Source organism: Zingiber officinale, chromosome 9B, assembly GCF_018446385.1.
Source record: "Zingiber officinale cultivar Zhangliang chromosome 9B, Zo_v1.1, whole genome shotgun sequence".
Classification (NCBI taxonomy): Eukaryota; Viridiplantae; Streptophyta; class Magnoliopsida; order Zingiberales; family Zingiberaceae; genus Zingiber; species Zingiber officinale.
This window is the reverse complement of record NC_056003.1, coordinates 47930939-47958065: the sequence shown is the minus strand read 5'-3', so window position 1 is coordinate 47958065 and position 27127 is coordinate 47930939. Positions and strand designations below refer to the sequence as shown.

The 27127-nt window shown below is 39.0% G+C and overlaps 3 protein-coding genes across 4 annotated transcripts in view; 1 reads left to right on the top strand and 2 right to left on the bottom strand.

The window, feature by feature from the left end:
* LOC122023796 (nuclear-pore anchor-like) overlaps positions 1–4279 on the bottom strand; it is a 45852-nt gene extending 41573 nt beyond the window's left edge. Inside the window, exons 1-9 of the mRNA XM_042582146.1 lie at positions 3835–4279; positions 3575–3721; positions 2848–2946; positions 1868–1996; positions 1695–1787; positions 1540–1605; positions 738–827; positions 563–640; positions 73–194 (exon numbers count right to left, since the gene is read on the bottom strand). Of these exons, the coding sequence (XP_042438080.1) occupies positions 73–194; positions 563–640; positions 738–827; positions 1540–1605; positions 1695–1787; positions 1868–1996; positions 2848–2946; positions 3575–3721; positions 3835–4140 (1130 nt within the window). The 5' untranslated portion in view covers positions 4141–4279. The remainder of the gene's footprint in view (positions 1–72; positions 195–562; positions 641–737; positions 828–1539; positions 1606–1694; positions 1788–1867; positions 1997–2847; positions 2947–3574; positions 3722–3834) is intronic.
* Positions 4280–6009: 1730 nt separating this feature from the next.
* LOC122024430 lies at positions 6010–13911 on the top strand. Of its 2 annotated transcripts, none has more exons than XM_042583057.1 (4): positions 6010–6502; positions 8680–9009; positions 9114–13508; positions 13625–13911. In XM_042583057.1, the coding sequence occupies exon 3, from the start codon at positions 9161–9163 to the stop codon at positions 13472–13474; it is 4314 nt and encodes a 1437-aa protein (XP_042438991.1). In that variant the 5' UTR covers positions 6010–6502; positions 8680–9009; positions 9114–9160; the 3' UTR covers positions 13475–13508; positions 13625–13911. The 2 variants fall into 2 exon arrangements, with proteins under 2 accessions (XP_042438991.1, XP_042438990.1); XM_042583056.1 differs by having other exon boundaries at positions 6011–6502; positions 9114–13513.
* Positions 13912–14374: 463 nt separating this feature from the next.
* LOC122025506 (U-box domain-containing protein 19-like) lies at positions 14375–16661 on the bottom strand. The gene has a single exon (XM_042584319.1). The coding sequence runs from the start codon at positions 16624–16626 to the stop codon at positions 14557–14559; it is 2070 nt and encodes a 689-aa protein (XP_042440253.1). The 5' UTR covers positions 16627–16661; the 3' UTR covers positions 14375–14556.
* Positions 16662–27127: the final 10466 nt, after the last annotated feature.

Here is a 27127-nt window from a genome sequence, read left to right as displayed (position 1 = left end):
AGAACACGACAAAGATAAATGTAATAGAAAAGTAATTAAAAGCAAAAAAAAACAAATGGGCAAAGAACATACAGAACTTCTAAGCTTGAATCTGAATGAAAACTGGATGGAACAAGACTTAATTCATTAGATTTTCTTGCCCTATCAAGTTCAGCTTCATATTTCTCTAATTTTTCTTTCATGTCAGCAGCATCCTGCATACCAACAAAAAGTCACTACCATATTGCAAAGCAGAACCACAAAGAGAAGTTAGCACTTGAAAAAAAAAAATCTAAGACACCAATTGTACGGTGGAAATCACAAAACAATGCACCAACTGCAGTCAGGAAAATGAATGTAAAAGTACAAAGTAAGTGAGAGAATCTGTTAACATCATCCACAGGTAAACCATAATGGGCATTGGTGATGATTAAATATTTACTTCTAGCACGCATAATCTTAAAAAGACTGGCACCAAATACATCAAAAGAGGCAACAAGCCAAAGGCATAACACATACATTAGACAATATAAATCAAGATATATAAATTATAACAAAATCAGCATCAGTATGGAAACCAAACCTTCTCAATATTTTTCCTTAGTGAAGATTCCTTTTCAAGTTTATCTTTGTATTCATTTTCAAGTTGAGAGAGGTGTGACTGCATAGAATACACATGTCAAGCTTCACAACAAACTGAGATGAAACTACAAAGCAACAGAATGGAAAAAAGCCCAATATGGTAAGAATATGTTAACCTCGAATGCTTTAATAACACCCTCAAGCTCTCCAGATTTTTTGGACCATTCCTCAGATCGTTCTTTGTGTAGCTCAGCAAGTTTTCTAACCTTTTTTGAATGAAAAGTGAAATATTTCAGGATTTGTAAAACAAATAAAAGGGATATAATGGTTGACAAAAAAACACACATTTTCTGCAAAGAATACGCATTTTCAAAAACTCTATAATTAGTTTTCTTAGTTGACAAAAAGGAGCAATCATCCTTTACTAATTATTTCTCCATTACATATGTGGTTAATCTTCTAACCAAAAGGGGCAAAAATTATTTTCAATCAGCATTTCATTAACTTTCAATGAACCTCAATATCTTGATCCCATTATATTTATAGGAACTTTGTCTATCCAATTTGTCAAAAAATTTATTTTCAGAATGCATCAAGAACTTCTAAATTGTGGAACTTGTTTTTAATAACTATAACAAAGACACCAAACATATGTAAATTTTTATCTAACTTTAATTTTAAAAAAACTCTTGACATTATCTAAACAAATTAGGTCTAAATCTAGAATTCCCAAATATTGACTGGTGTCAGTTGGTTTTGCAGCCCAGTATTATTTCAACAGTCTGTTCAAGAATAAGGGCATAACTAAGTCAGGTATTAATGGGTTTGTGGAACCATTTACCTTGTTTACATGGGAAAACCAATCCCATGATATTTCCTAGATCATACATCAATTTTGTATGAATTATTTTCTTTGGGCACTAAATGTACAAATAGAATCCAGAACACTGTAGCAAAATGATATAACAAGATACTAACAGTTGCCAGTTCAGAAATAAGTTGTTCTTCCTTGGCAGCCGCAGCATCCTTAGATGAGAAAAGTTCCTGCATTTGACCATTTCTTTAAACAATGATCAGCCAAGGCATAAGATGTAATCAAAAAATAACAAAATTTAGCAATAAAATCACATCACCTTCTCAATAGAGGCATTTCTGAGCTCTAATTCGCCTACCCTTTCAGTACTGTGTTTCAATGAACTAGAACATTCATTAATCTGTCTCTCATACTGAAGAAAATGGAAAAAAGATTACTCAATTTTTTGAACTCAGAGGCCAAGCAAGAATATTCAGAGATGAGAACATTTACCTCGGAAAGTTTGGCAGACATATCTGCCACAACTTCCAGATGTGTTTTTCGCTCTTCAATAAGACTGTTAACTTTTGTACTCAATTCCTCATTAAGCCAAGCATTGTGCTTTTCAATAAGCTCTTTCTCCTACACAAAATTGCATAAGAAAATAGAATAGGTATGTACAACAATGATGAAACAATTAGGAAACCATTTATCAGCATGAAAAAAACTAAGAGAAAACATTTCACAAACCACAATCATTAAGGAGTTCCTATAATGTTGTCAAGTGTCAACAGCTATAGAAGCAACATAAATAATTGCATCAATGAGAAGCAAAGTGAAGGAACCCAAACATTAATCTCAATTCACAATTTACAGTTATTCCCAAGTAGCAGCAGCTCACATTCAATGCAAAAAACTTCCATAAAGCATAGTTTCAAGATAAATTGAACTATCTAGACAAGGGATAAATGATGTGACCATATTGTTGCACAGATAATTGTAAGAGAGTGAGTAAGAAAGAGAGAGAGAGAGAGAGAGAGAGATGGTATCTAAAATAAGTAAAGCTACTGGATCATAGGTTATGAAATGACACATCTGATCTAGAGCTAGAAAATAACAACAACAACCTATAATAAGTCACTAACCCAAAAGGTCCAACCAAACACAATGAGTAGCTAGTTAATTAACTAAACTATTAACCAAGATAAACATAAGAGGCAATGTCTAGGCATGTTATAAATCAAAAGTTTAAGTATGTCCTACCAAAAACTATGACATCAAAATTGATTCATAGGGGAAATTATAGTATAACAAAATACCATATATGAAAAAAATATATATACTTATCAGGCATGAAATAACAAAAGCAAAGTAGCATCTACATGCAGTAAAGTCCCATCTCAATCTCATACATGCAATTGAGAAGTACAAAAAACAATAAAATACTCAAAAGTGTGTTCAACAATACAAAAAATGTAACATAGAAGACTGACCTGGTTAACACGAATGCATATAGCCTTGCAACGTGAACATTCTGCTTCTAGATCTAATAGTCTAGCCTCCTTCTCAGTAGCACTATCTGTCATATTAATCTATCAAAAAAAGAAAAAAATGAGGACAACATTTCCAAAAATATATATAATCTCCTCCAACATGTGAACATACTAAATCATCTATTGTCTAACAGGAACATGATAGGCATGATAATGATGAAAAAGTTAGCAGAGCAAACAGGAGTACATGGCAGCACTCAGATGGATATTTAGACTTAAAATATCTAAATATGAGGCAACATAGACTTACAAAGAGAGCCTTGCGTAAGATTCAATGGTCAGATTAGACTAGAGTTGTTGGAACTCATGGTTTGTTTATTGTTGTTGTATTGTCTAACAATTTAATCGTCAGCTAGATGCGACACTCATTGACAATAACACAGTGACACAGTAACAGATATATATTGCTAATAAGAACTACATTTGACACCGTTTTAATATTCTAAAATGTTAATCATATAGAATAATGTCAGGTAAACACACTGACAAAACATGCAGCATGCGTTCATAAACCAACAAGTCATAGTGAAGATTGTAAAAGCTTTAGTAAAAATGAAGCCTCCGTCCACAGACAATGGCTTGGAAACAACATACGCCTTAGTATTTTATAACCCAATGCAGCATTCTCGCGTCCCATATCAAGAGTAATGGACAATAAAGGGCTTACAATCTTGTCCAAGTAACTCTGCCATGTAGCATTTTTCTCTCTGATTTCTGCATCCTTCTGCTCCAGCAAATCCAGCAAATGCTGTTTAGACTTGCCGAGTTCCTGAGCTTCTAATGACAATCTCTCAATATCTCCGTCTTTAGCAATCTAAGTAGTATAAGTAAAAGTAAACAGATGGTTAAAATTAAACATTGGAAGTGTTATAGGAATGGAAGGGAAAATAAAGTGATTATAACAAATACTGGTGAAAGGGAGCTTACGGCCTTAATGTGAAGCTGATGCTTCTCGGCTAGCGCTGCGGCGATCTCCGAGAGCCTCTGCTCGAGGGACTCAGAGAGCTGAGCGTTCTCGGCCTGAACCCGCGCCAAGTCAGACGAAAGCGCCTCGTAGCGCTGCTCAAGGAGAGCGCAGTTCTGCTCCGCCGCAATGGAGGCGGCGTCGGACTCCGCCCGTACGGTGTCGACTTGGCGGTGGAGGTCGCGGAGGGCAGACTCAGCGCGCTCCGCTACCGCTGCAGCGTCATCTGAGAGGAGCCGGAACTCCTCCTCAGAGAGGAAGAACCGCATCGGAGTCGGCCGCCGAACAGTGGGAGATGGTACCTTGAAACCCTAGCGGAGCGCTTGGGAGTCCGAGAAACGAGAGGGTTCGACGACGAGCGAGATCAGGCAATGGGCAGAATGGAAGGGAACCAGAAACGGAGTGGCCCAATAGAGGAGCAAGACGCCCATTTATTTTTTTGGAAAAATTGCATCGAGCTCTGATAACTTTGCAAAATAACATTTTACAATTTTTATAGTTTCCAAATTTCAGTGTTACAAATATCTTGGAATTTATTTAAACGCCATTAAATTCCATTCCTTTGTCCATTTTACGATGGTTAACGAGTCAAATCAAGTCATCTTCGAAATAACCAAATCTAAAATGAATTAAGAAGTTAAAATAGTTATTTAAATTGGGCTTAATTTAAATATTTGAGTTTGGTTCTGAAAATTTTATATTTTTAAATTTATTTTATTTGATTAATTATTAACTTTGATAATATAAATTTGTTTATTTATTTAAATTTTTTATCTTTACTTTTATTAATAAATACAATTTATAAATTTTATTTGTAAATATTATTTATAAATATTAATAAGTCGGACATTCAAATTTATCTATTTAATTTAATTAATTATTTAAATATATTCATTTAATTTATTTTATGTGTATTAAATGGAGCATAAATAATTAACTTTTACTAGAGAATCCTCTTATACAGAATTTCTAGATTAATCTTAGATCCTTTCCATTCATTGACGAGATAGACTCTATCTCATATGTTAGAATCCTCCTTTTATCCCATAGATTCTGGGTCTCAACTTTTATCAAGCTGAATGTCGAATTTGCTTCTAAACGTCCAGTTCATTTCCACCATAATCAATTTAATAACAAAAAGAATTTAAATAAAAATATTATCCTAAATTTCAATGGTACATTTAATGTCTTTGAAATTCATTTATATTCTTTTATTTTTTTTATATTAAAAAAACTCATTGGTATATTTGAAAGTGACATTTCAAACTCTGCCTATTCTTTTATGTTCTTTCAATAATTTCTGCAAATTAAAATTCCTTTTGCTTATTTGTTCACAAATATATGTTTGTTCATCCTTGGAGCAGGTACAGCAGGGTTAGGTCGTTTAAGTGATTAATTAGGTATATAAAAGTTGAATCTTAATTACAACGTAATGAGGATTTTTTTCCCGATGAAATAATAATTCTAAGGATATTAATCGCTTAGATAAGTAGTCATAGATCATTTTTTTAATTAATTGATTTGAGAATTAAAGATTTGAATTAAAATCTCAATTTACTTGCCCATGGACAAATGATAATAAATTTAAGGACGATATAAATATTTAAGAATATTTTATGTAAAATATTCATAAAAGATGAATATTTTAAAATATCCTAAAGATATATTTTGAAATGTGCATAAATTATGATGATTTATTAAATAAGCAGACAAGTGAAAGATTATATCTTCAAAATTAGTCCGAATTATTAAATAATATTATAAAATGATATTTTGAGAGAAAATTCTTGCTATATTTACTTACAAACACGTTTATATAATTTAATTTCAATAATACCGGACAAAGAATAGATTCGTGTGTCTCCCCGGTTCAATCCGGATCGAGCCGGTCAATTCTCCCTCCTAAGTCAGGACACGTGCTCAGCTTCACATAGCGACCCGAATAGCAGTGACTCAACCGGCTCGCTGTCCGTCCGCTTCGAGTTTGTAATGAGGATGCCATGTTTTGCATGAGTCACGGAACATAGAAAGGATCGGACGTGGATCCACCGAGGATTCGTCAAAGTAATTAGGATCCTGTTTGGTGTACTAGACATATGGTTTCCGGTTCAATTTCCTTACCTGTCTCACCGAACCAAAACAACCCCAGAACAGCTCCTGTCGTCCCGTTCGCCATCCTCTCCTATTGTTTCTCTCCTCTTCTCGCCAAACCGTCGCGAAGGATAGCATTCGCCCAAATCCGTCCACAGTTGGGCTCCTCCTCGCGATCCAAATCCTCCCTTCTCCATCGATCCCTCTAGATTTGCCTCCGATCGATCGTTCCACCCGGCTTCCGTCGTCCGCCGCGGACGTGGTTGCCGGAACTAGGGTTTCCTCCCGTCTGTCCACCAGGGAATTCCTTCCTTGGCGTCTTTCGATTTAAGGTTTGGTTGATCTGTGATTCTCAAGCGAGCGGAAATTGACGGTCCGTGACGGCGGAGGGATCGGAGAAGATGCAAGGCCATGCAGTGGCGGGAAGATGAGAGGAAAGTTCGGCGGCTCGTGCAGTTGTGTTCATCGTCTGGTGTTATAGAATATGCTGTGGAAGTTGTTATCTCCTGTCGCAGATGCATTTGGCGTTCGTTCCTAAAGGTACTCCCTTAATTGCGTTATGAGCTTGGGAAAAGACGAGTATTTGGACAACTTTTTCAGGAGTATGTTTTGGGTTGGCTGAAATCTTATTGATTTATTATATGATGTCCGTAATGATAATTGGTTGGAAATTTTTAAGGGTGAATTGCTGAATTATGTTATGATTTCGATAGTTCTACGTTTGCAAAATTTCTCATGCTCTGTAGAACTTAGAAAGTTCGCAAACGTCACTTGGAATATTTCAGGAGGTTGTGTGGTGTTTTGCATTTTCCTTTTAAACCTAAGTGGTTATGCCACACTTATAATGCACGCCCTTTCTTTTCGTTTTTTCCTTAAAAAACAAAACTGCATTCTTATGCATATGTACAAATGGAGAAAGACAAGGCTTCTTCCATTCCAGTGCCTTAGAAATGAATTTCTCATAGGCATAGCTGGTAGACAGTTGATTAATCTCATGATTGAAGCCTTTTCGGTACCACATGAGGAAGTAAAATTGTTTCCTGAATTGGGATAAGTTTACTTTTTTAGAAGTTAATCCATGCAAAAAGGAATGGTAATAGAAGAAGCGTATATTTTGACAACAACTTACTCTTCCATACTAGGAGTTAACACTATACTCACTTTGCAATCTGGTAGGGGAGGATATTTTGTAAATGGCAAGTACGTTTATCTATCAAAGACCTTTTAAAGTTCATTTTCTACATAACCCTATAGACCTGTAACTCACATGACATCTGTATCCTCTGCTCTATATCTTTTGTTGTATTAGTTTTTTTTTTTTGTAATTATTAGAACGTGTGCATTGGTAAAACATACATATATTAATAAGTATCTAGGAAATATAAGTATATAACACATGTTTTTTCTCTGCTAACATAAAACTGTCTCTAAATTCTAATCTTTTTATGTCATCCTTCCTCGAAAATTTTGTTCCAAGCATTAAACTAAGTCAATACTTCTGTTTTTTCCCTTCTTATGCATGATGCAAACAGAATTTGATCAGATCAATTTAAATAAACCAACCCACCAAAATAAACTGGTTCGTTTGAATTGTTATTTTATTTCTACATGGTATAAAATATGATTTTAACTATCAATTTAATAAACCAACCTACTAAAATAAATTGCTTCAATGTTTAAATTGCAAATTTTGTTTATCTCAACTTGGTCTAGAAAATGATTTTAACTTATTTGTCCTTCTATTTTGTTTACGTACAGTATGTTTTGCCTGATTCATAATGCATCAGATGTCTGTAAAGCTCATGAAAGAATTCTCTTCTCATGTGCAATTCATTCAATCAACGTTACATAGCTTTGAGGCGTGTATTGTTGCTATGTCAATACCGCCTTTAATCATCCACTTTGAAAGTTTCATAAAGTAACTTGTTCATTTTATACCTTTTAGAATATAGTAGCTTTTGAATAAATTGTATACTTATAAGCTGGTACTAGGTTCTCTTCCTTCACTCCTTGGTAACTATGGAAACTACCGACTATTTCTTATGATTGGTATTTAATAAGAAATTTATACTGAGTTTCTCAATCTTTTCATGCTATATGTATGATCGATGAGTAACTTTTCTGTATTCATCCTTTATGCATATTACATATTGTTATCCATATCTCTAGTCTTGTTTATCAACTTTAGTGATCCAATAGATACTCCAGCTTTCCCTATTCTTGGTATCTAAGAGAATTATAAACAACTTATTTTGCCATATATATTCGTTTCTTATTTGGCTTCTATATACATTTCGAAATTGTCTACATCTTTATGATTTCATCAGCTTTGAAAGGCATGTTTTTGTCACAGTAATACAATTTTGAACTTCCTCACACCACTAAATTTGTTCATGGAAGTCGTACCTTTTTCTTTAGATTTTATTTTTGGTTTTCCTGACTCGTAAGTGTTCAAGGCACCGATTTCTACATGAATTTGTTAGTTTCTCTAAAAACCTCTTATTTATTTATCTGCTAAAAATTCATAGTATTGTTTTGTTGTATTGAAGTAAAAATCTTACATTTTCTCCTTTTCCATCTTTTAAAAAATATAAATGAAAATCTGGATACTGCTGTACCACACATCTGAAATTTCTATGTGGTATTTGGTTTTGACTATTGGTTTCTATTTCTTATATCAGGCCAATAAATATTGAATAAAATCGCTTTCACTGCAGGATTGATGGAAAACACATGTTGGTGAATGTGCTCTTTTTCTGGCTGGAATTGCTCCACCTTTCATTGGAATCATTCAGGGTTTAACAAGAGGGAAATAAGATTCTCTCAATTTGTGTGTTAATTGGATTGACCTTGTGATTAGACTTTTCAAAAGTATTTTGCTTGAACACTGCCATATATGAAGTATTTTGATCCTTGCACACGGATATGATTACTTCTGCCTTGTTGCTTCATCGTGTAAGCTTGCATTTTTCAAACATTTGTGTGTAGGAGAGTATGATGTTTTCAACAAATGTTTGTGGTGGTTAACCGATCAGGATTATTATAATGTGAGTTTTTTCATCCATCCGTTTCTATATTCCATTGAACTGGACATTTTTCCCCCCTTTGCTTCTGCATGTGCACTTATTGACCGTTGGTTGTTCTTTCTCAGCAACATCAGGAAGAAGTAGTTGAAGCTTGAGCACGACTCAGGTAGAAATGCATGGAGCAATTCAATCAGGTGGCCATTCACAAAAGGCTCTGAACGCTACGGCAAGCAGCCAACAATTAAAATCTGGTTCAGATAATGTACAAAGTAGTGGCAACTCTCCTTCTCAGGTCAAGGGAAAGAGAAGATCTAGGAATGATCAAGGAGTGGAACCAATCAAGGGTGACCAGGGCATCGAAGTCAAAAGAGACCACAATATGGAGGCAAACAAGCGGGAGCATTTGTCTAAAGTCAGTGATGGAGGTTTTGCTACCTTTAAGTTTGAAAACATTAGGACAGAAATTAACAAAATAACTGATAAAGGTGGGCTTATAAGCACTGAAGGGGTTGAGAATTTGGTCAGCTTAATGCAACTAGATGTAACGGAGAAGAAAATTGATTTAGCTAGTCGGATAATGCTTGCTGATGTCATTGCAGCCACAGAAAAATCTGATTTCCTTATTAAGTTTGTTCAGCTCAGAGGAGTGCCTGTGCTGGATGATTGGCTCCAGGCAGTGCACAAAGGAAAGACTGATAGTGGAAGTAGTCCTCATGAGAGTGAAAAATTAGTTGAGGACTTCCTCTTGTCTTTGCTTCGTGCCCTTGAAAAATTGCCTATAAACCTAAATGCTTTGCAGATTTGTAATATTGGTAAGTCGGTAAACAATTTGCGCAGTCATAAAAACATGGAGATCCAGAAGAGAGCTAGGGGTCTTGTTGACACTTGGAAGAAACGAGTTGATGCAGAAATGTCAAAAATAAGTGATGGAAAATTTGTTGGATCTGGCCAACCAGCTTCATTTCCAGTGAAGCCAGGGCATTCTGATGTTAGTCAAGCAGGACATAAGCGCACTGGATCAACTGATGCTGCTGCCAAAATTTCTCTCACTCGGCCATCAGCTGCTAAGGTTTTACCTAGTAAACATGGGACTACCGATTCTAATAAGAAGCCAATTGCACCAGCACCTCTCGTGGCTAGCTCAAAGGATCCACATTGCAAAGCAGCTATGGGCAGTGGTGGTTCAGTAGTGCCACCTCCAGCAGTTAAAGAGGAGAAGCCCAGTACTTCCAGTCAACCTCAGAGCAATAGCCACTCCTGTTCTGGTGATCAAGTGAAACCAATTGCTTCTTCATGGAAGGAAGAAGTAATGAGTTCAGTAGCTGGATCAGGGAACACTAGCAAGTTAGCTGGCTCTACAAACCGCAGTCATAGGTCAAGCAATGGGCTTCATGTAGCTAATGTATCTGTAAATCATAAGGAAACTCATTCTGGTAGGTCTGGATCAGTCAACAAGGTTATGCCAGCACAAAAAACATCACAATGCGAAAAGACACCTGATATCCCTGTTGGTGATCATGGAGGTAGCTGTAGGTTGATTGCTGGGCTTCCCAATGCTAGCCAAAGCCCAGGAAAGAGTGACAGTGGAGGCTTTCTTGAGGATGAATCGATTATGGGTGGCAAATCGTCATTTGTAGGTATTCCAGACAAAAGAGATCTGAATGATGGCAGAATGAAATTGAAGAATGATGTTCCTTTGTCTCATACCGTAGATGCTACTGATACAGAATTATGCCAGGGCAATGATGTAAAAGAAGGATTTGGTGGAATTGCAGAAAATAGAAGAAATGTTGAGGTAACTGAAAAACTTGCAGATCCTGCTAAAACTGCCTTGTTGTCTGGGAATGAAAATGGAGCTTGCTTGACTGAACCAAGGACGAGTTCTTCCAATTCTATGATTGCCTTGGTAGAAAGCTGTGCCAAATATTCTGAAGCTGTCAGTCCCTTGGCTGTTGGAGATGATATGGGCATGAATCTACTAGCTACTGTAGCCGCTGGGGAAATTTCCATTTCCAGGTCTAACATAGTTACACCAACTGTTTCAGTTGGAACCCCATCTGCAGTAGAGGAACATAATGATGATGCTAAATTGGGATTATCTTGTGATGTTGATATGGCCGAGAGAAATGCTCTACATGAAGAATCTGCTAATGCTAGCTTTGAGGAAGGGAAGAAAGTCAATTATGTGTTAGTTAATGACATGTTGCAGACTGATAATAAGCTTTTGCAGACTGATAACAAGCTTTCGACTCAATTGCAGACAACACAATCTACTATCACCCGTATCAGCTCTCTTGATAATTTAGATTCTAAGAACATGGAGGTAAAACCTGGGGAAGAAAAAATTGATTTTCCAGAAGTGGAGGGTAATGCTACCATTGGAGTTGTTCCAATTGAGGACAAACAAACTACCGAGGTTCAAGTTTCCAGCATTTGTACTGATAGTAAGCCTAACTTCACAAGCCCAATGAAGAATGAGAACACATCTTTTGAACAGAATTGTAAGATTGAAGATAACAACAATATCTGTATTTCTGATGTTAAAGCAGGTGATAAGTGTGACATAGATGTCACTGATTCTGCTTGGAAATTAGAGGCAATGGGTGTTGAAGAGCATATGACAAATAAAGTAGTGAAAAAATTATTAAGTAGTTCTAGCTCAACTAAAAACCTGCCAAAATCTTCATCATCAGATTCTGGAATGTCATTGCCTGCTGTCAGTATTACTCCTATAGTTATTGATGAGTCTAAGGTCATGAAATCCAATAGCACAGAAATCACTCTGCTGGAATTGCCCAGTGAAGCAAAGGAGATGTGTACACCCCCGCCTAGCACTGATGAGCTTGTAGTATCAGCTGTTATTTCTCATGACACTGCTGAGATTGTTGGAAATCTTAAGGAGGCTAATAAGAGTGGTTCAGTTGAATCATCAGGAATTCAAGAAGTGCTATCTACTAAAATCAGGGAAACTGTGAATTCTGCAAAGTCTTCTAGGTCATCTGGATTTGAGGAAGTGGGAGAGGAGGGCCATGCATTATCTGCAGATCACTGCGCGTCAGTTCTTGCTGAACAAATTGTTGCCACTAGACTTGAACTTGATTTGAATGAAGGCATTCCTGTGGATGAAGGAAATCAAGGGCAATCAATTATCTCTTCTACAATGTGCTCCTCTTCAGTTCATATACCGCCTTGCCAATCTCCTTTTTCAAATCCCATCTCAACTGATTTACCAGCTTCAGTTACTGTAGCTTCTCCCGCAAAAGGGCCTTTTGTTCCACCTGAAATTTTGTTGAAGGCCAAGGGTGAGCATGTATGGAAAGGTTCAGCAGCTACTAGTGCATTCCGGCCAGCTGAGCCACGGATGATTTCTAATATTCTTGATATCCCGTCATCGTCAGATGGCACTGGAAAGAGGATCCATCCTCTACTAGATATTGACCTTAACATAGCTGATGAGGATGTTGAGGACATGACTTCTCAGAGTTCTATGCAGATGGCATGTACAACTATTGCTAATGATTTACCTACAAAAATTGCTGGTGGAGTAGATCTTGATTTAAACAGAGTTGATGATAATGTGGAGAATGGTCAGTTCTTGGCAAGCACTAGTTGTAGATTGGAGGTGCCACTTTTGCCCATGCAATCTGCAACTGTAGGACTCCCTGTTGGTAAAGCAAATGTACTTCGGAACTTTGATCTGAATGACAGACCAGGTATTGATGAAGCTGGTATAGAAATACAACCCAGAAGCCAACAAGCAAATTTTGCAAATATCTTACCAAGCTTAGCTCCAGTTACCGGTCATAGAACAAATAATCTGGAATCTGTGTATGCCTCATCCTCTTTCCGTCCTAACCCTTTTCCCGTTGTCATTCCGTCTTTTTATCCTGATAGAGGAGAGCAGTCTAATCCAGTAGTTGCAGGGGTAGGACCCCAGAGGATCCCGGGATCATTAAGTGGCAATAACCTAGATATTTATCGGGCTCCTGCATTTTCATCATCTCCAGCCATGGTGATTTCTGCAGTTGCACCTTTTCCTTATGCAAACTTGTCCTTTCCTTCCTCTTTGTCACTTGCTCCAGCATCTTTCTCTGGTGGCTCAACACCTTATGTTGATTCTGCTAGTGGAGGTGGTTCATGTTTCCCTGCTTATCCTTCACTACTTGTTGGTCCTCCTGGTGCTGTTTCATCATCTCATTATCCAAGGCCTTACATGATAAGTTTTCCCGAAGGTGGTACTAGTAATTTGGGTAGACAAGGCTTTGATTTGAATACTGGTCCAGCAAGTGCATATCTGGAAGGAAAAGAGGAGAATCTGGCTTCATCTTCAAGATATCTTTTACCTGCTACTTCTCAGGTTTTCATGGAGGATCAGACCAGAATGTATGGTGTTTCTGGTGTCGGTTCGAAGAGGAAAGAGCCTGAAGGCAGTTGGGATGCTGAAAGACACTCCGAAAGATCTTCTAAGCAATTATCCTGGAAGTAAGAAGATGAAGCAGCAGCTTCATCTGTACCTTGATGTCTGGTGAACTATCAATCTATTGCGTGCCTTTTGTTATGTTGTCTAAAATGTTATAGAAATTCTGATGCACATTATGCTAATTTTGTGGAATTCGTCTTTGTATTTCTTTTCTAGGTTATACACAAACAGAAGCTCACATCCTATTGTGAATGACTTGGGGATCTTTCTGAGGTGATCCAGAACTTGCTGTAATTCCTGTAAATTTTACTCACCATTTTTCATCTCCTCTGAGGATGTTTCCTTAACATTTTTTAGGGTTTTCAGGTAAGTTTGCTGTTTTTTATTGGAAAGATAATAAAGCAGGCCTTTTATAGAATGTATCCAATAGAATTGATGCACTCTTAAGTTTATTATTATTCCTCATATGTGCCAATGCTACTGTAAGTGCATTTGATCTTTCATCTACGAGAGCCGTCACCGGTATCATCTTCTACTTTTCTTCTTTCGATGAATCTGTGGCCCTCATTTGCTATATTCTTTTTCAATCAAAAATACAAATTATATGGAGTTGGAACTGCCTTTTGTCATTCCTTTGCCACTTCTCTGGAAAGCTTATTCTACAAATCTTGCCTCTGCATAACGTGTGCTATACTAGATTTATCCTTTATAATTACTAAGAGTGAAGGTATATAGCCCTTTCTAATAGATTTAGTATTTGAAAAATAGTGGTTATTCAATTATAGATTTGATGCTAGTGATATTGAAATCTAATTTATATGACAATTGTCTCGATTGAAGTCAATGGTATGCAAGGATTTCATATTGTTGACTTTACTCGAGGAATGAAGTTTAATTGTAGTTTGTTTGTTTGACTGAACTATAGGAAATGACTTGTCCACTAAACCTAACGGATTGGCTCGACGGTTCCTCAATTCTCAATATTTATATATACACACACAATCAAAGTATTTAATATTTTAAATACTGTGTGAATATATGTACACTACCTAAGAAGTCTCTCCACCTGACCAGATCCAAGCTCGTGTTAAAAAAGTTGAGCTGACATCCAAATCTAATCTAATAAATCTAGCGCCAAATCCAATCCATCACTGGGCATGCACGACGCCGTGGTCTTGCACAGACGACGGCGCCATGGCCGGCCACCCCTGCTCGTCGAGAAGGTGTATGCGGTCGATCAGCAACCGAGCTTTCTTTCCCGCTCGTGGCGACCCCTCCGTCACCAGCGAGTACAACGCCGGCATCAACGCCGGCATCTGACTCAGAGAACTCACCACCTCCACCCCGCCGTGGACGCACATTGACAGCAGAGCCGACACGCAATTCTCCCTCCCCGACCGCGACCCCGTCGTCCGGAAGAACTCCACCAGGCGGGGAATCCCCTCTGCGCAACTGACAATTGCCGCCGCGCCGTCGGGCTGCTCGGAGATCTTCGCCAGAACCGCCACCGCGTCGCTGGCGATATCCCCCCTTTCTTGGCTCGGAAGCAGAGCGATTAGCGCTGGGACCGCTCCTGCTTCCAAAATCTTGATTCGGTTGCTGTGGCAGAGCAGAAGCCCGAAGAGAGTGACGACGGCGTTCTTCTTCCCACGGTACGACCCTTCCCTTACCAGCTCTACCAATGTCGGGATTGCGTCGGGCATGTTGCCGATCTCAGCGGGGCAATCTTCCATCGACGAGAGGTAGAAGAGAATGGCTGCCGCGTTCTGCTGCGATTCCACCTTGAGCGCCACCCTAATGACGTCCACCACGACGCCGAGCCCACCGGCGTCGACGATCGCCCTCCCGCCGCTCGGGTGCTTCGACAGGTTCAGCAGCGCCGCCACCGCGTTGTCCTCCGTGGAAGCCTCCCGCGACGACAAGAGATGGAGGAGCCATGGCACTGCGCCGGCGTTCACCGTACACGCCCGGTTAAACACGTTGGATTTCGTGAGCTTCCTTATCTCCGATGCAGCCTTCCTCTGCTCGCGCCTCGTGGAGGACGACGAGAGCTTGCTTACTAGGAAAGCGGCGACCATCATCGTCGCTTTGGCCGCTGCGGTGGAGTCAGGCGTCGTCACGGCGCTCTTGCTCGAATTGCGTTGCCTGGAAGAAGGCTCGGGGATGGGGAGGTTGTTGCTGCGGTAGAGTTGTTCGACTAAATAGCGAACACTGGAATTGGGGACGAAGGTGGCGTCGGTAAGCTTCTCTCCGGTGACGGGGCAGGTGAGGCTACCGGACTTGAACCACTTCGATATGGAGGCGCGGCCGTAGGTGTGCCCCGTTGCGATCGTCACAGGGTCAAGCATCATCTCGTAAGAGATTGGACATCGGAGGTCGTCCAGGTTCATCACTTGATTCATGGTGCGCGGCGGGGCCTTCTGTTGGTTTGCTTCTCCGCTCTTCCTGTCGTCGCCGGCGTCGAACACAGTCACCCGGCAGTAGACCATCAGCGCTGTCAAACCACCGAGTAAAGCTGCTTCCTTTTGCTCGACGACGTCGATGTCTTCGGCGCTCGATGAGGACAAGTCTTCGAGGAAGAGGATCTCCTCGTTGCAATCGATCCAGCTCCGGATGCGCAAGTGCTCCATGATCTGTTCGAGATCGATCGGATCTGGAGCAATGCCGTTCTCGAAATGGACGATCGCCGACTCGACGTTTCTGGCGGTAAGCGCGTCAGCGGGCACGGTCCCGACCTCCGCCTTCCACGCTTGCTCCGCCACCAGCCGCACAAGCTCCTTCACCTCCGGCGACGCGTCGGTCGCGGACAGCGGGAGGACGACGTCGAGCGCGGTGCCTACCGATTTAATCAGCGCCCGGAAGTCGTTCGACACCTTCTCTGAGTGCATCAGCACCCACAGCCGGGCGCCGGGGCGGGCGCAGTCGCGGAGCAGGTTAGCGAGTTTCTGCAGCGTGATGTGGAGCTCGGAGAGCGCCACCGCGGCGGACGCAGGGAGGGAAGCCGGCGCGACGTCGGCGAGGAACTCGCGGATCGCGCTGACCTGGCGGATCGCCTCGCGGGCGTTCCTTCGGTGGACGGGGAAGGTGGCGTTGCGAAGGGCCAAGATCTCGTCGGCGAGGCAGGCGAGGGAATGCGAGAGAACCGCCGGGGAGACTTCACCGCCTGGCTGCACCGCCGGAAGGCTCAGAAACCTCCGGCGGCCAGTCGCATAAGCCATCTCTGGATGCGGGAATAAGTACAAAAGTACCGAACGGGCAGCTCTGGCACTCCCGACCAAATACTTAATAATAACACGCATCGCACCAGTAGACACGTGTCCGTAAACTCATGTACAGCTGGCATCTTCGAGGGTCCCTTCCGTTACTCGTACACGTGGCAGGTAATGGAGACCGGAATCGGCCGACATATGGATTTGAATTCTTCCTGTTGTGAGCCAAACAGCAAACGCCAGAGCAACACGATGACGTTACTGAACTGACGACGTGTCGAAACGGAAGTGGCCGGAAAGACTTTCGGCGTCCGGTGTGCTACACTTGCTCCGGAAGTGGGTGCGAATCAACGTTAATGGTCGCTATAACGCGTGTTTTAAGAAAAAACGGATTAGCGTAACAGGACGCACAGGTGCCACGCGGGGAGTGGGGGATCCACGCGGACGAGAAGATGTGATTAAGGAATTAAGAGGGCAATAATTGAAGGTGGACGTAAGGGCGGTAAACGATCGAGTAAGGGTGGAATTAATTTCGGGTAGTGGGAAGATAATCTGGTACGTAGGCTGCGACAATCTATTCATATTTTTTAAAATTTATTTTAGTGATACATGAAACATTTTTATGGGATCTATATTAATCGTTTCGAATGATTGAATATTTAAATTATTAAAAAATTATTATTATTATTATTATTTTGATATTCGATAGATAAAAGAGTAAATTAGAGAAAAATCCCCAATCATAATGTTAACTTTGCATGCAATCCCCATGTCCAAAAAACTTTGTTTCCACTCCCTGCATGCAAAGTATTACTTGTTTCAACTCCTTCATGCAAATATTGATACCTAAATTGCCCCTCAGATTTTTTTAGTACAAAAATTTTAAAATTGAGTACAAAAAGTCCAAAAATGAGTATAATTCTTCTTAAAGTCAGTACTTTATATTAAAAATCGAGTATATTTTCTATCAAAATTGTTCCTCTTATTTTTTAGGGTTTAGGGTTTAGGGTTTAGGGTTTAGGGTTTAGGGTTAGGGTTTAGGGTTTAGGGTTTAGGGTTAGGGTTTAGGGTTTAGGGTTTAGGGTTTAGGGTTAGGGTTTAGGGTTTAGGGTTAGGGTTTAGGGTTTAGAATCGTACTCAATTTGATAGAAAATATACTAGATTCTAAGTTAATATACTCAATTTAAGAGGATTTATACTGATTTTTAGACTTTTTGTACCTAAAAATATCATGGGCAATTTGGTAAAGATGCTTAACTGGGGAGTGAAAACAAAGATTTTAATGGGTGGGGACTGCATGCAAAGTTTTGTTTATCAATGGGGAGTGCATTCAAAATTACCCATAATTTTTCTTAATTTGCCGTTCAAGTAAATCTAAAATACAATGTTCTAGAATATTCGTCCCCTCCGACTCTAATTATCCTCTTAATTATTACTCATAATCTTATTATATAATAAAAAATAAATATTAATAAACTATTAGTTGATTATATAAATGCTAATGAGCAATTTAGATTTATTTAATTTATTTTTTCTATATTAAACCTGTATAAATGAGCTCTTACTGTGTCAAAGCTCTATTAGACATGCGATAAGTTTTTGAGGGAACACAAGTTAATCTTAATTCATTTTAAGTGAGTTTGTTTAGTTGGTAACTGAATTTGATGTTTTATGAATTTTTATTTATTGATTTACAAATTTAATAAAAAATTTATTGATAATATGGTTTATAAATTTTAGTTTTATTCGCGTGTATATATATATATATGGTAGAATTTGGACGTTGGTCGTGCAGTGCTTTTCCTTGTCTCTAAGTCCAATGAATATTTTGTCATCCAAGATTAACACGTGTCAGCTCATTGATTTTATTTCGGTTGGTGTTATTATGCTTTTTGCTTGATTAAATTTAAATGTTGATGTATTCTGTATTGTGTCTAATTGAAATGGAGGATTTTATTATTTTTAAGCAATAACGAATTATATATCTCTACCATTTCGCTTATTTGATAGACGTTAAGTTTAGTTTTTACTTAGATGTATTTATAATCATAAATTATTTAATTTCCCTTTTGTCTCCATTCTGTCATTTATAACTGTTCTGATTTAGGTGATGAAAAATATGATTTATTTTTTCTTTTGTTTTGTGCCTAAAAAAACTCTCATTCGGTTCTTGATAAATGATAATGATTGTTTGGTCTCGTTGCGATCTCTGTTCTCTAAGGATTGTATTCAGTTTGTCATTTTGTACATATATTTTTTATTTATTTATTTTTTGTGTTTCGCGGATGATAATGAGTTGAGCACGAGAGCAAGATTTTTTCTATTGTTGTCCTATTTCATTGTCTTTTTTTGTAAGGATTGTTCTCTCCATCTTTCATTTAAGTAATTAGACATTTATACAGTGATAAAAAGGAACCACACAGAAGATGGGTCAAAGAAAGAAAGGACGGCTGACATGGAGGTCAAAGTAAAGACAGTCCAAGCACAGGTCCCCCGGCCCGGTCGAGTGTAGTAGGTCGAATGGGCTACACAGTCGGTCGGATATGATTATTCAGACGATCGTCTGCAGAGAGCCTATGGCAACAGAAAGGCCTCCTATCGATAGTAAGAGACAAGATGACGTGTTTTGTTTAACATAGTTCAGAGATGATGCTCATACTCTACGGTTGTCCATAAGGTAGACGATATCTATCCATCGGTGGATGATTCCCAGTAAACTCTAACTAGCACAATCCTTCTTCTTGGTGGAGAAATCTCGCCACAAACTTGATCACACTTGGATTGTACTTAAGGGCTTGGGAGATTCTAATTAAGGGTTAACCACATCTAATTTCGTGATCAAGGTCAGCCACCCCAAGCTCCATTATATAAAGTTTGGGAAATCAGCAAACTGATTTTACTGTTATCAGTCGACTAGTCCTTGCACTAGTTGACTGGTGCCAGCTAACAGCACTCCACAGAATCTGCAATTCTACCAACGGCTCTTTACCAGTCTACTTCTATAATATACCAGTCAATTGGCTACAGTACCAGTAAACTAGTTTTCATAGTCGTCGGGCATAGAAATATTTTGTGCCCTACCTAGTCGACTAGTCCTGATGTTAGTCGACTGGTAAAATCCTAAACCTAGGATTTACCCTGAATATAATTTCTTATGCACTCATCCTCGCCCACACAACCTCGATCTTGCCTTCTAGCCATCTTCCATCAGCATTGCGCCCCTCGGATGCTACCCCATCTTTCACGTTTTACCTTCAAGATGCTGCCTTCGGCCTTGTCCTTATTGTCGGGTTTTCTCATAACTTTGCCTTCTAACCTCCTCTATTAGCCTTGCATCCCTCGGATGTTTCCTCATCCTTTATGACTTGCCTTCAAGAGTGATCAACTTGGCAAGTCATACTTGGACTTACGTTCTAAAACTACACACTTGGACTTACACCGCCAAGGCTCACCCTTGTACTTTGTCTTTGCCAAGATCCCACTTGAACTTTTATTGTTGTACCTGCATCTTGCATACTCATAAGTGCATACTAAATACAATAATAAACCTAACTTAAACCTTTGCTCAAACATCAAAACCTAGGGTCATACCGATTGCTCCAATAGTATCTTAGTTTGATAACCACCATAAATTTTTATCAGTTGATCACCCTTTCAGACGAAATAAAAAAATCTAAAGAATGTTGTAGTTAGAAAACCTTCTCCAATTGTCCATGCTTAAGGTGAAGAAACCACTGAATAAATAGACAATTATAAATTTCTACCAGTATCTCAATATGGTTCTGATGAGATAAATAAATATATTGTTAGGATGTGCAAGTGTAGTTGGAAGAAAAAAAATATTTTTTGGAGCCACAGTATTAGAAGCATATACTCATTCGACATAATTTAGATGTCATACATATTGAGAAAAATTTCGTCGATAATATCTTCGACACTATGATGAACATGCCTGGAAGAACTAAAGATATTAGAAAATCACATGAGGAATTAAAAGAACTAGTCAACAAATCAGACTTGCATCAGAATGAAACAACCAATAGATTTTCTTAAGCTTGTTATACATTGAAAAAGATGGTAAGCAAGCTTTATGTAGTTGAAGAAATCAAATTCTTAGATGAGTATACCTCAAATATGGTTCAATGCGTGAATATAAATAGGTTAAAGATGTTTGGAATGAAGAGTCATGACTGTCATGTATTTATGCAAAGACTTATTCAGTTGCTTTCCATGACTTACTTCTTCAAAATATTTGACAAGCACTCATATAATTGAGTATATTTTTTTGGAGATTTGACAGCAAGGTGTATTATGATGTATGATATGTTTCGGCTAGAAACAGACATTCCCCTCATACTATATAAGCTGAAGCGCATATTTCAACATAATTTTTTTTATTCAATGGAATATCTACCAGATATTTATCATATAAGGCATAAATAACTGGTCATGTACAGTATAGATGGATGTATTAATTCAAATGATTTTTGACAAAATTAAAGAATAATGTTCGTAACAAAAAAATGTCATACTGCAAGAATATATATACTCTTAAATGTGATGATATCAAACTATACATAAAGGATATTGACTTCTCTAATCAAACATTTATCCCTTATTTAAGTTGTTTGCTTGATAATCAAATTTTCTTAAAATTACATTATTTCCCATCTTGAATATGTTGGATCGAGACGCATGTGAGAGGAGGGGTGAATCACGTAATTTTCAAAAGTTTGTCTTTTTTTTTGTTTTAATAACAATCAAAGTATGTAGCGGAAAGTTAGACACGGAAACTAGAGACAGAAAAATAAGTAAAAGACATGGTTGGTTTTACTTGGTTCGGAGCCTTCGGTGACTCCTACTCCAAGACTCAAGTCCTGCTGACCTATTGATGGGTAATTCACTAAACCTCTTCCAGAACAGCTAGAAGAGTAATCAAATGCAAAGAGAGTCGGAGAAGTGTAACACGCTACACTTCCCGTTTGCTAAAAATAAGTACATTAAATTAAATTCGGTTACTAAACACTTTCGTAGACGGTCTGCTTTGATCTTGGTGTTTGGACAACTTCTTGACGGTAGTCAGATATAGTAGAGTCACAGCAAGGCAACAACAGCAAGATGGAGCAGTCGGAAACTCGATTGGACACATAGAAGCTCGTATGAAAATTGTTGTTGAAATCTTGGGCGAAACATCCTTTTATTGATCATAGAAGATGCCTTCCATAGCCTTGAAGGTGCCTTCAATGTGAGGAATCTAATCCTAAACCTTTCGCTCCTTATCTGTGAAAAGGTTTGTGTTTTATCTTGCTAAAGGCGCCTTCCATACCATGGAAGGCGCCTTGGGCACTGTTCACCTTAGGCATTTTGTGCTTCTTTTACCCTACAACAAGTGTTAGTCTAATAACCTGCAAGACAATGTTTACACAATAATAAGAAGAAGTAGTAATTAGATCAAGTCTTCCCGAGACCATGATTTAGTCAAGGTCTCAATTTAGGTTTTTCAAAATTGACCTAAATTGGATCAACGCCTAATGTCCCTTTGAATGAGTACGAATCATCACTTAGTCACTCTCCTCTAGTGACTTACCTCTACTTACCAAGTGTAGAGTTATCTTTTGGAATCAAACATCCAGACTTCGGGAATCAAACATCCTGACCTACCGAAATCGCATATCCGGTCTTCTACAATCGAGAATCGTACATCTCAACCTACCAGAATCACACGTCCGGTCTTCTCCAATCGAGAATTGCACATTCGACGCTTGCTAGAATCCAACATCTGGACTTCAACCTGTAGGGAATCGAACATCCTGACTTGCCTGAATCATACATCTAGTCTTCAACCAATTAGGGATATTACGTCCTGACTGGGGTTAGTCAACCCTATACAATCAGTAACAAGATTAGATCGCAACACGTCTAACTTTAACCTATTTTTTATTCATCAAAACTCATATTTAAACATTGATGCCAACTGCACCAATAGAATGAACAACAATTATATCTATAAAATCCATCAATGAGTGCAAGTGAAGTAGATGCAAAGTTAGAGACTGAATTTATATTATTGTTTAAATATATGTAAGTTACAGAATTTATGAAATTTTTTAGTTCATTGTATTAAGAAGTGTCATAATTTATATCATAATTATTTTTATAGGTGAAAGACTGTAGAATATCAAATGTGTAAGATGATAGAATAATAAATATTACATCAGGACCCCTCCGTAAAATGGTGTACTCTGGTTACTATGTTAATGACCTCAAATTTCATGTGGCACAACGAGATTCACGGAGATTAATCTATAATTCTAGTGTTTACGTTAAAGGATCTATAGACAACAGTAACACTGAGTTTAATTACTATAGTAGACTTTACAAAATTATAGAAGTTGAATATCTTACATTACCTATAAAAAGGTATGTATTATTCAAATGTTCATTATAAGATCTGACCCCAAGAACAGGTACCAGAATGCATTCAAATTATAATTTAATCTATGTTAATGTAAATAAAAGGTTCAACAAGTTTGAACTGTAAGACCGATGCGGCCGGCTAGAAGGGGGTTGAATAGCCCTGAAAAATCAAACACAACCCTTTCTCGTACGATTAAACTAACACATAAAAAATAGATTAAACAGAAAATAAAGCATAAAAACGAGGCACCGAATTTGACTTGGTTACAACCGGGGAGGTTGTTAATCCAAGGATGAAGATCGCACTAAGAGCTCCTTCAGGCGGAGAAGCCTCGTTTACAGCAGTGTAAGCACAGAAAAACAAAAGCTAATCTAAACAGTGGAAGCACACAAGTGTTGTTTACAATTTCTGAACTGATTGAAAAGCTTCTGGACCAAGGCTATATTTATAGCCTTGGTCGGGGCGCCTGGAAAGGTTCCGGGCGCCCTGGGGGGATAAAATTTATCCCCCAACGTTCAGATCGAGATAATTCTCGATCTGGTCAAAATTACTGTTCCGGGCGCCCGGAAGGGTTCCGGGCGCCCCGGATGGGTCCGGGCGCCCCGGTCAGTTCCGGGCGCCCCGGATGGGTCTGGGCGCCCCGGTCAGTTCTGGGCGCCCCGGACCCCGAAAGTCAGCATAGTTGACTTTTTCATCCGGGACCGCTTCTCTGGTTCAGTCCCGCTTCGGTCCGGTTCTTCCGCTCCGGATCCGCTCGTTTGGGTGATCTCTGCCTTCCGGAAAAGGGCTCACCCGAACCCAACTTCCGGTCTTCTCGAGCGTGCTTCCCTCCGGCTTCTCGTCCCTCGGAATTGCCGCGTGTTTCCTTCTCATCCGCCAGCGTACTCATCCGCAGTCTTCGTCCCTCGGTCGTCGACCTTCTCGCTAGTTGCGTCTCTTGCTCCCCGAGCAATCTTCCGCTCCGGCTTTCGTCCCTCGGAACCACCGCGCACTTCCTTCTCGTCCGCCGGTGTACTCTTCCGCAGCGCCTCGTCCCTCGGACGCACAGCGTGCCGTCCTTCTCGCTAGCTGCGTCTTCCACTCGAGTACCTGTGTTCCTAAGCTCCTGCACACTTAGACACAAGGTTAAATACACAGGACCTAACTTAACTTGTTGATCACACCAAAACAACCTTGGGGTTCCAACATGAACCTTTCATTTTTTGGCTACAAACTGATCAAGTTTTCTATCTTGAATACCCTACGATGAGAAGAAGATCTAATGAATGGTTTTCTATTTGTCGAATGAACTATCGCTCGACCATAGAAATGTCGAACACCATCACTGTTCAAAACCATGATGCATTTCAAAATGAGAAAGTGGAGGGACAACCAGTTGATTCACAACTTCAATCCATATCTCAATTACTTATAGATGTTAATGTCACTTACGAGGATATAGATGATGGAGAGATGTCTAGCAATGAGAATCTTGTTGAACTAATAGAGCCTAGCGATGAGAACTTATAAACTATTAATGTTGATTAGTTAGATGTTAATGATGATTAAATATTAGCATTATTATTCATCAAGTAAGTTATGCTTCCATATTATTTTGTATTTATATTATCATATTAGTAAACTTTATTATAATGTATTGTAATGTTATTTTGCAGATATTATTATGGTAGAGCAGCATCAAGCAGTAGCACTTAGTGGATACAAGGTGCTAAGAGTTGTTGGGGACTCGTAAGTATTTTTTATTATTTGATGTGACTTTATTTATAATATATTTCTCATACCTTAATATTTTTCATGCAGGTTTACTTTAGATAGTCATCAAGTTGCCACCTATATAATCAAAAATTTTAAAGAAATAGTTTGTGCTTTTGGTATTATATGGAAACATGTAGACCAAAAGACGAAGATATTTTATTATAATAAATTTATACTAAGTAAATTTAATATATATTATTTCTATAATATATTTATCCTTTAATATACTAAATTTTTTATTCAACTTATAATTGCAGAAAAATATACATGGAAGGAAGGTCATAAGTGTTAGGACCGATGTGCCCGCTAGAGGGGGGTGAATAGCGTTTCGTCGCGCTTACGTCGGTTTGCTTCATCTTGTTGTTGTGCAACGGAATACTCGAAGACAAACACTCACAATGCTAACACCTAGGATTTACTTGGTATCCACCTCAAGAAGAGGTGACTAATCCAAGAATCCACACACGACACGTTATCTCCACTAAGAACAACTCCTTCTCGGTCACTATCTTCACTAAGAACAACTCACAATGTTTAGGTTAGGGTTTAGTTTCATTATTGAATTTTGAACCTCAAAACTTTGAGTTTTGGTTTTCCTAATTATTTAGGAACCCCAAGTCATTATTGGTGCGTGTCGTGTGGAGATAGCGTGTCATGTGTCGATTCTTGGATTAGTCACATCTTCTTGAGGTAGATACCAAGTAAATCTTAGGTGTTAGCATTGTGAGTGTTTGTCTTCGAGTATTCCGCTACACAACAACAAGACAAAGCAAACCGACGCAAGCGTGATGAAACTCTATTCACCTCCCTCTAGCGAGCACATCGGTCCCAACAATTGGTATCAGAGCGAGGTCGCTCTTCTACGGACTAATCGCCAAGAGAGCAAGAAGCTAGAGGAAGAAGATGGAGTCCGAAGGACCGCTCGGATGGGACATCCGGATTCCACCCCCGTATGACAAAGAGGACTTCAATTTTTAGAGAACTCAATTGGATACATGGATCCAAATGGATTGGAACCAATGGGTTGCATTGGAAGACCCATTTGAAGCTCCTAAAGATAAAAAGGGGAAGCGCCTCCAACCTCAACATTGGAGCGAGGAGCAACGAGAGCAAGCGGAGGCGAATAAGGAGGTAACAAAAATCTTGTTAAATTTATTATCTTCTAATATCATTGTGAGTGTAGGTGAATGCACAAGTGCATGTGATCTTTGAAAAAAGATCATTGCCTATCATGAAGACCCATCACAATTCCAAGGAGTGGATGAGCCTAAGGAGAAGGGCTCATTGGTCCAAGAAGAGAAGGACCAATCCGATGTTGACATAAGGTCAACATTCAAGGAGAAGAAGGAAGAGGAGGAGAAGGAAGATGAGGAGAGATCATCCACATCTTCAAGAGAGGAAGAGGTGGAAGCATCCACATCCTCAAGGGTTGAAGAGGTGGAAGCACCCACATCCTCAAAAGGAGAAGAAGAAGAAGATGATGCAACCTCCATAATTCAAGCTACATCAAATGGAGAATCAAGCATCATCCCTACAAGTAAAGGTATAGAAACTTCAATTGTAAATAACAAAAACCATATCATTTGCTTTGAGTATAGGGAATATGAGCACTACAAGAGCAAATTGGCCAAGAAGAAGAGCCAAGTAGTACCCAAGGGCAAGGAGAAGCCCAAGGAGACAATCCCCACAACAAAGAAGAGCAAAGAACACATTGTGTGTTTCTTGTGAAACCAAAATGGACATTATCGAAGCTAATGTCCAAAGGGGAAGAAAACAACCAAAGTCAAAGGAGGAAGCACAAGTCTAGGGGGAGCCTCTAAGGTAAAAATTAAGGTATCATTTAATGAATCCATTCCTTTGACACATGATAAAAAACATGCTAGAAATAATTCTTATCATCTTAATGCTAATTATCATGAAAGTAGGAAGCATGATAGCATCAAGGGAAAATACATTCCTCCTCGTACTAGAACTACCACACCTAAGTTTAGGAAGGTAGATAGTATCTTAGGCAATAACTCTAAGGACTATAGATATATGCCAAAATATAGAAATGCTCATAGGGGTTAAGAAAAATCCAAATCTATGGATTTAATGACGGAGAACCAAGTCTTAAGGTCAAGACTTAATAATTTAGAAAGAACTCTAGCTAGAATGGAAAACATGCTTAGGGGTTAAAATGAGCAAACCTAGGAAAAGCTAGACAAGAGTCATCCAATGGCTATAGAGGTTTGGGATACAAACCTAAAGTCAAGAAGGATGTGACTTCTTTCCATAGGGTTCCATATAACTATGGGACCAACCTTAGGCATAAAGGTCAAGTCAAGGATACTAGGG

Excerpts from the sequence above, each read along its gene's own strand:
- LOC122025506 (XM_042584319.1), bottom strand. The coding sequence starts at position 16,626 with ATGGCTTATGCGACTGGCCGCCGGAGGTTTCTGAGCCTTCCGGCGGTG.
- LOC122024430 (XM_042583057.1), top strand. The coding sequence starts at position 9,161 with ATGCATGGAGCAATTCAATCAGGTGGCCATTCACAAAAGGCTCTGAAC.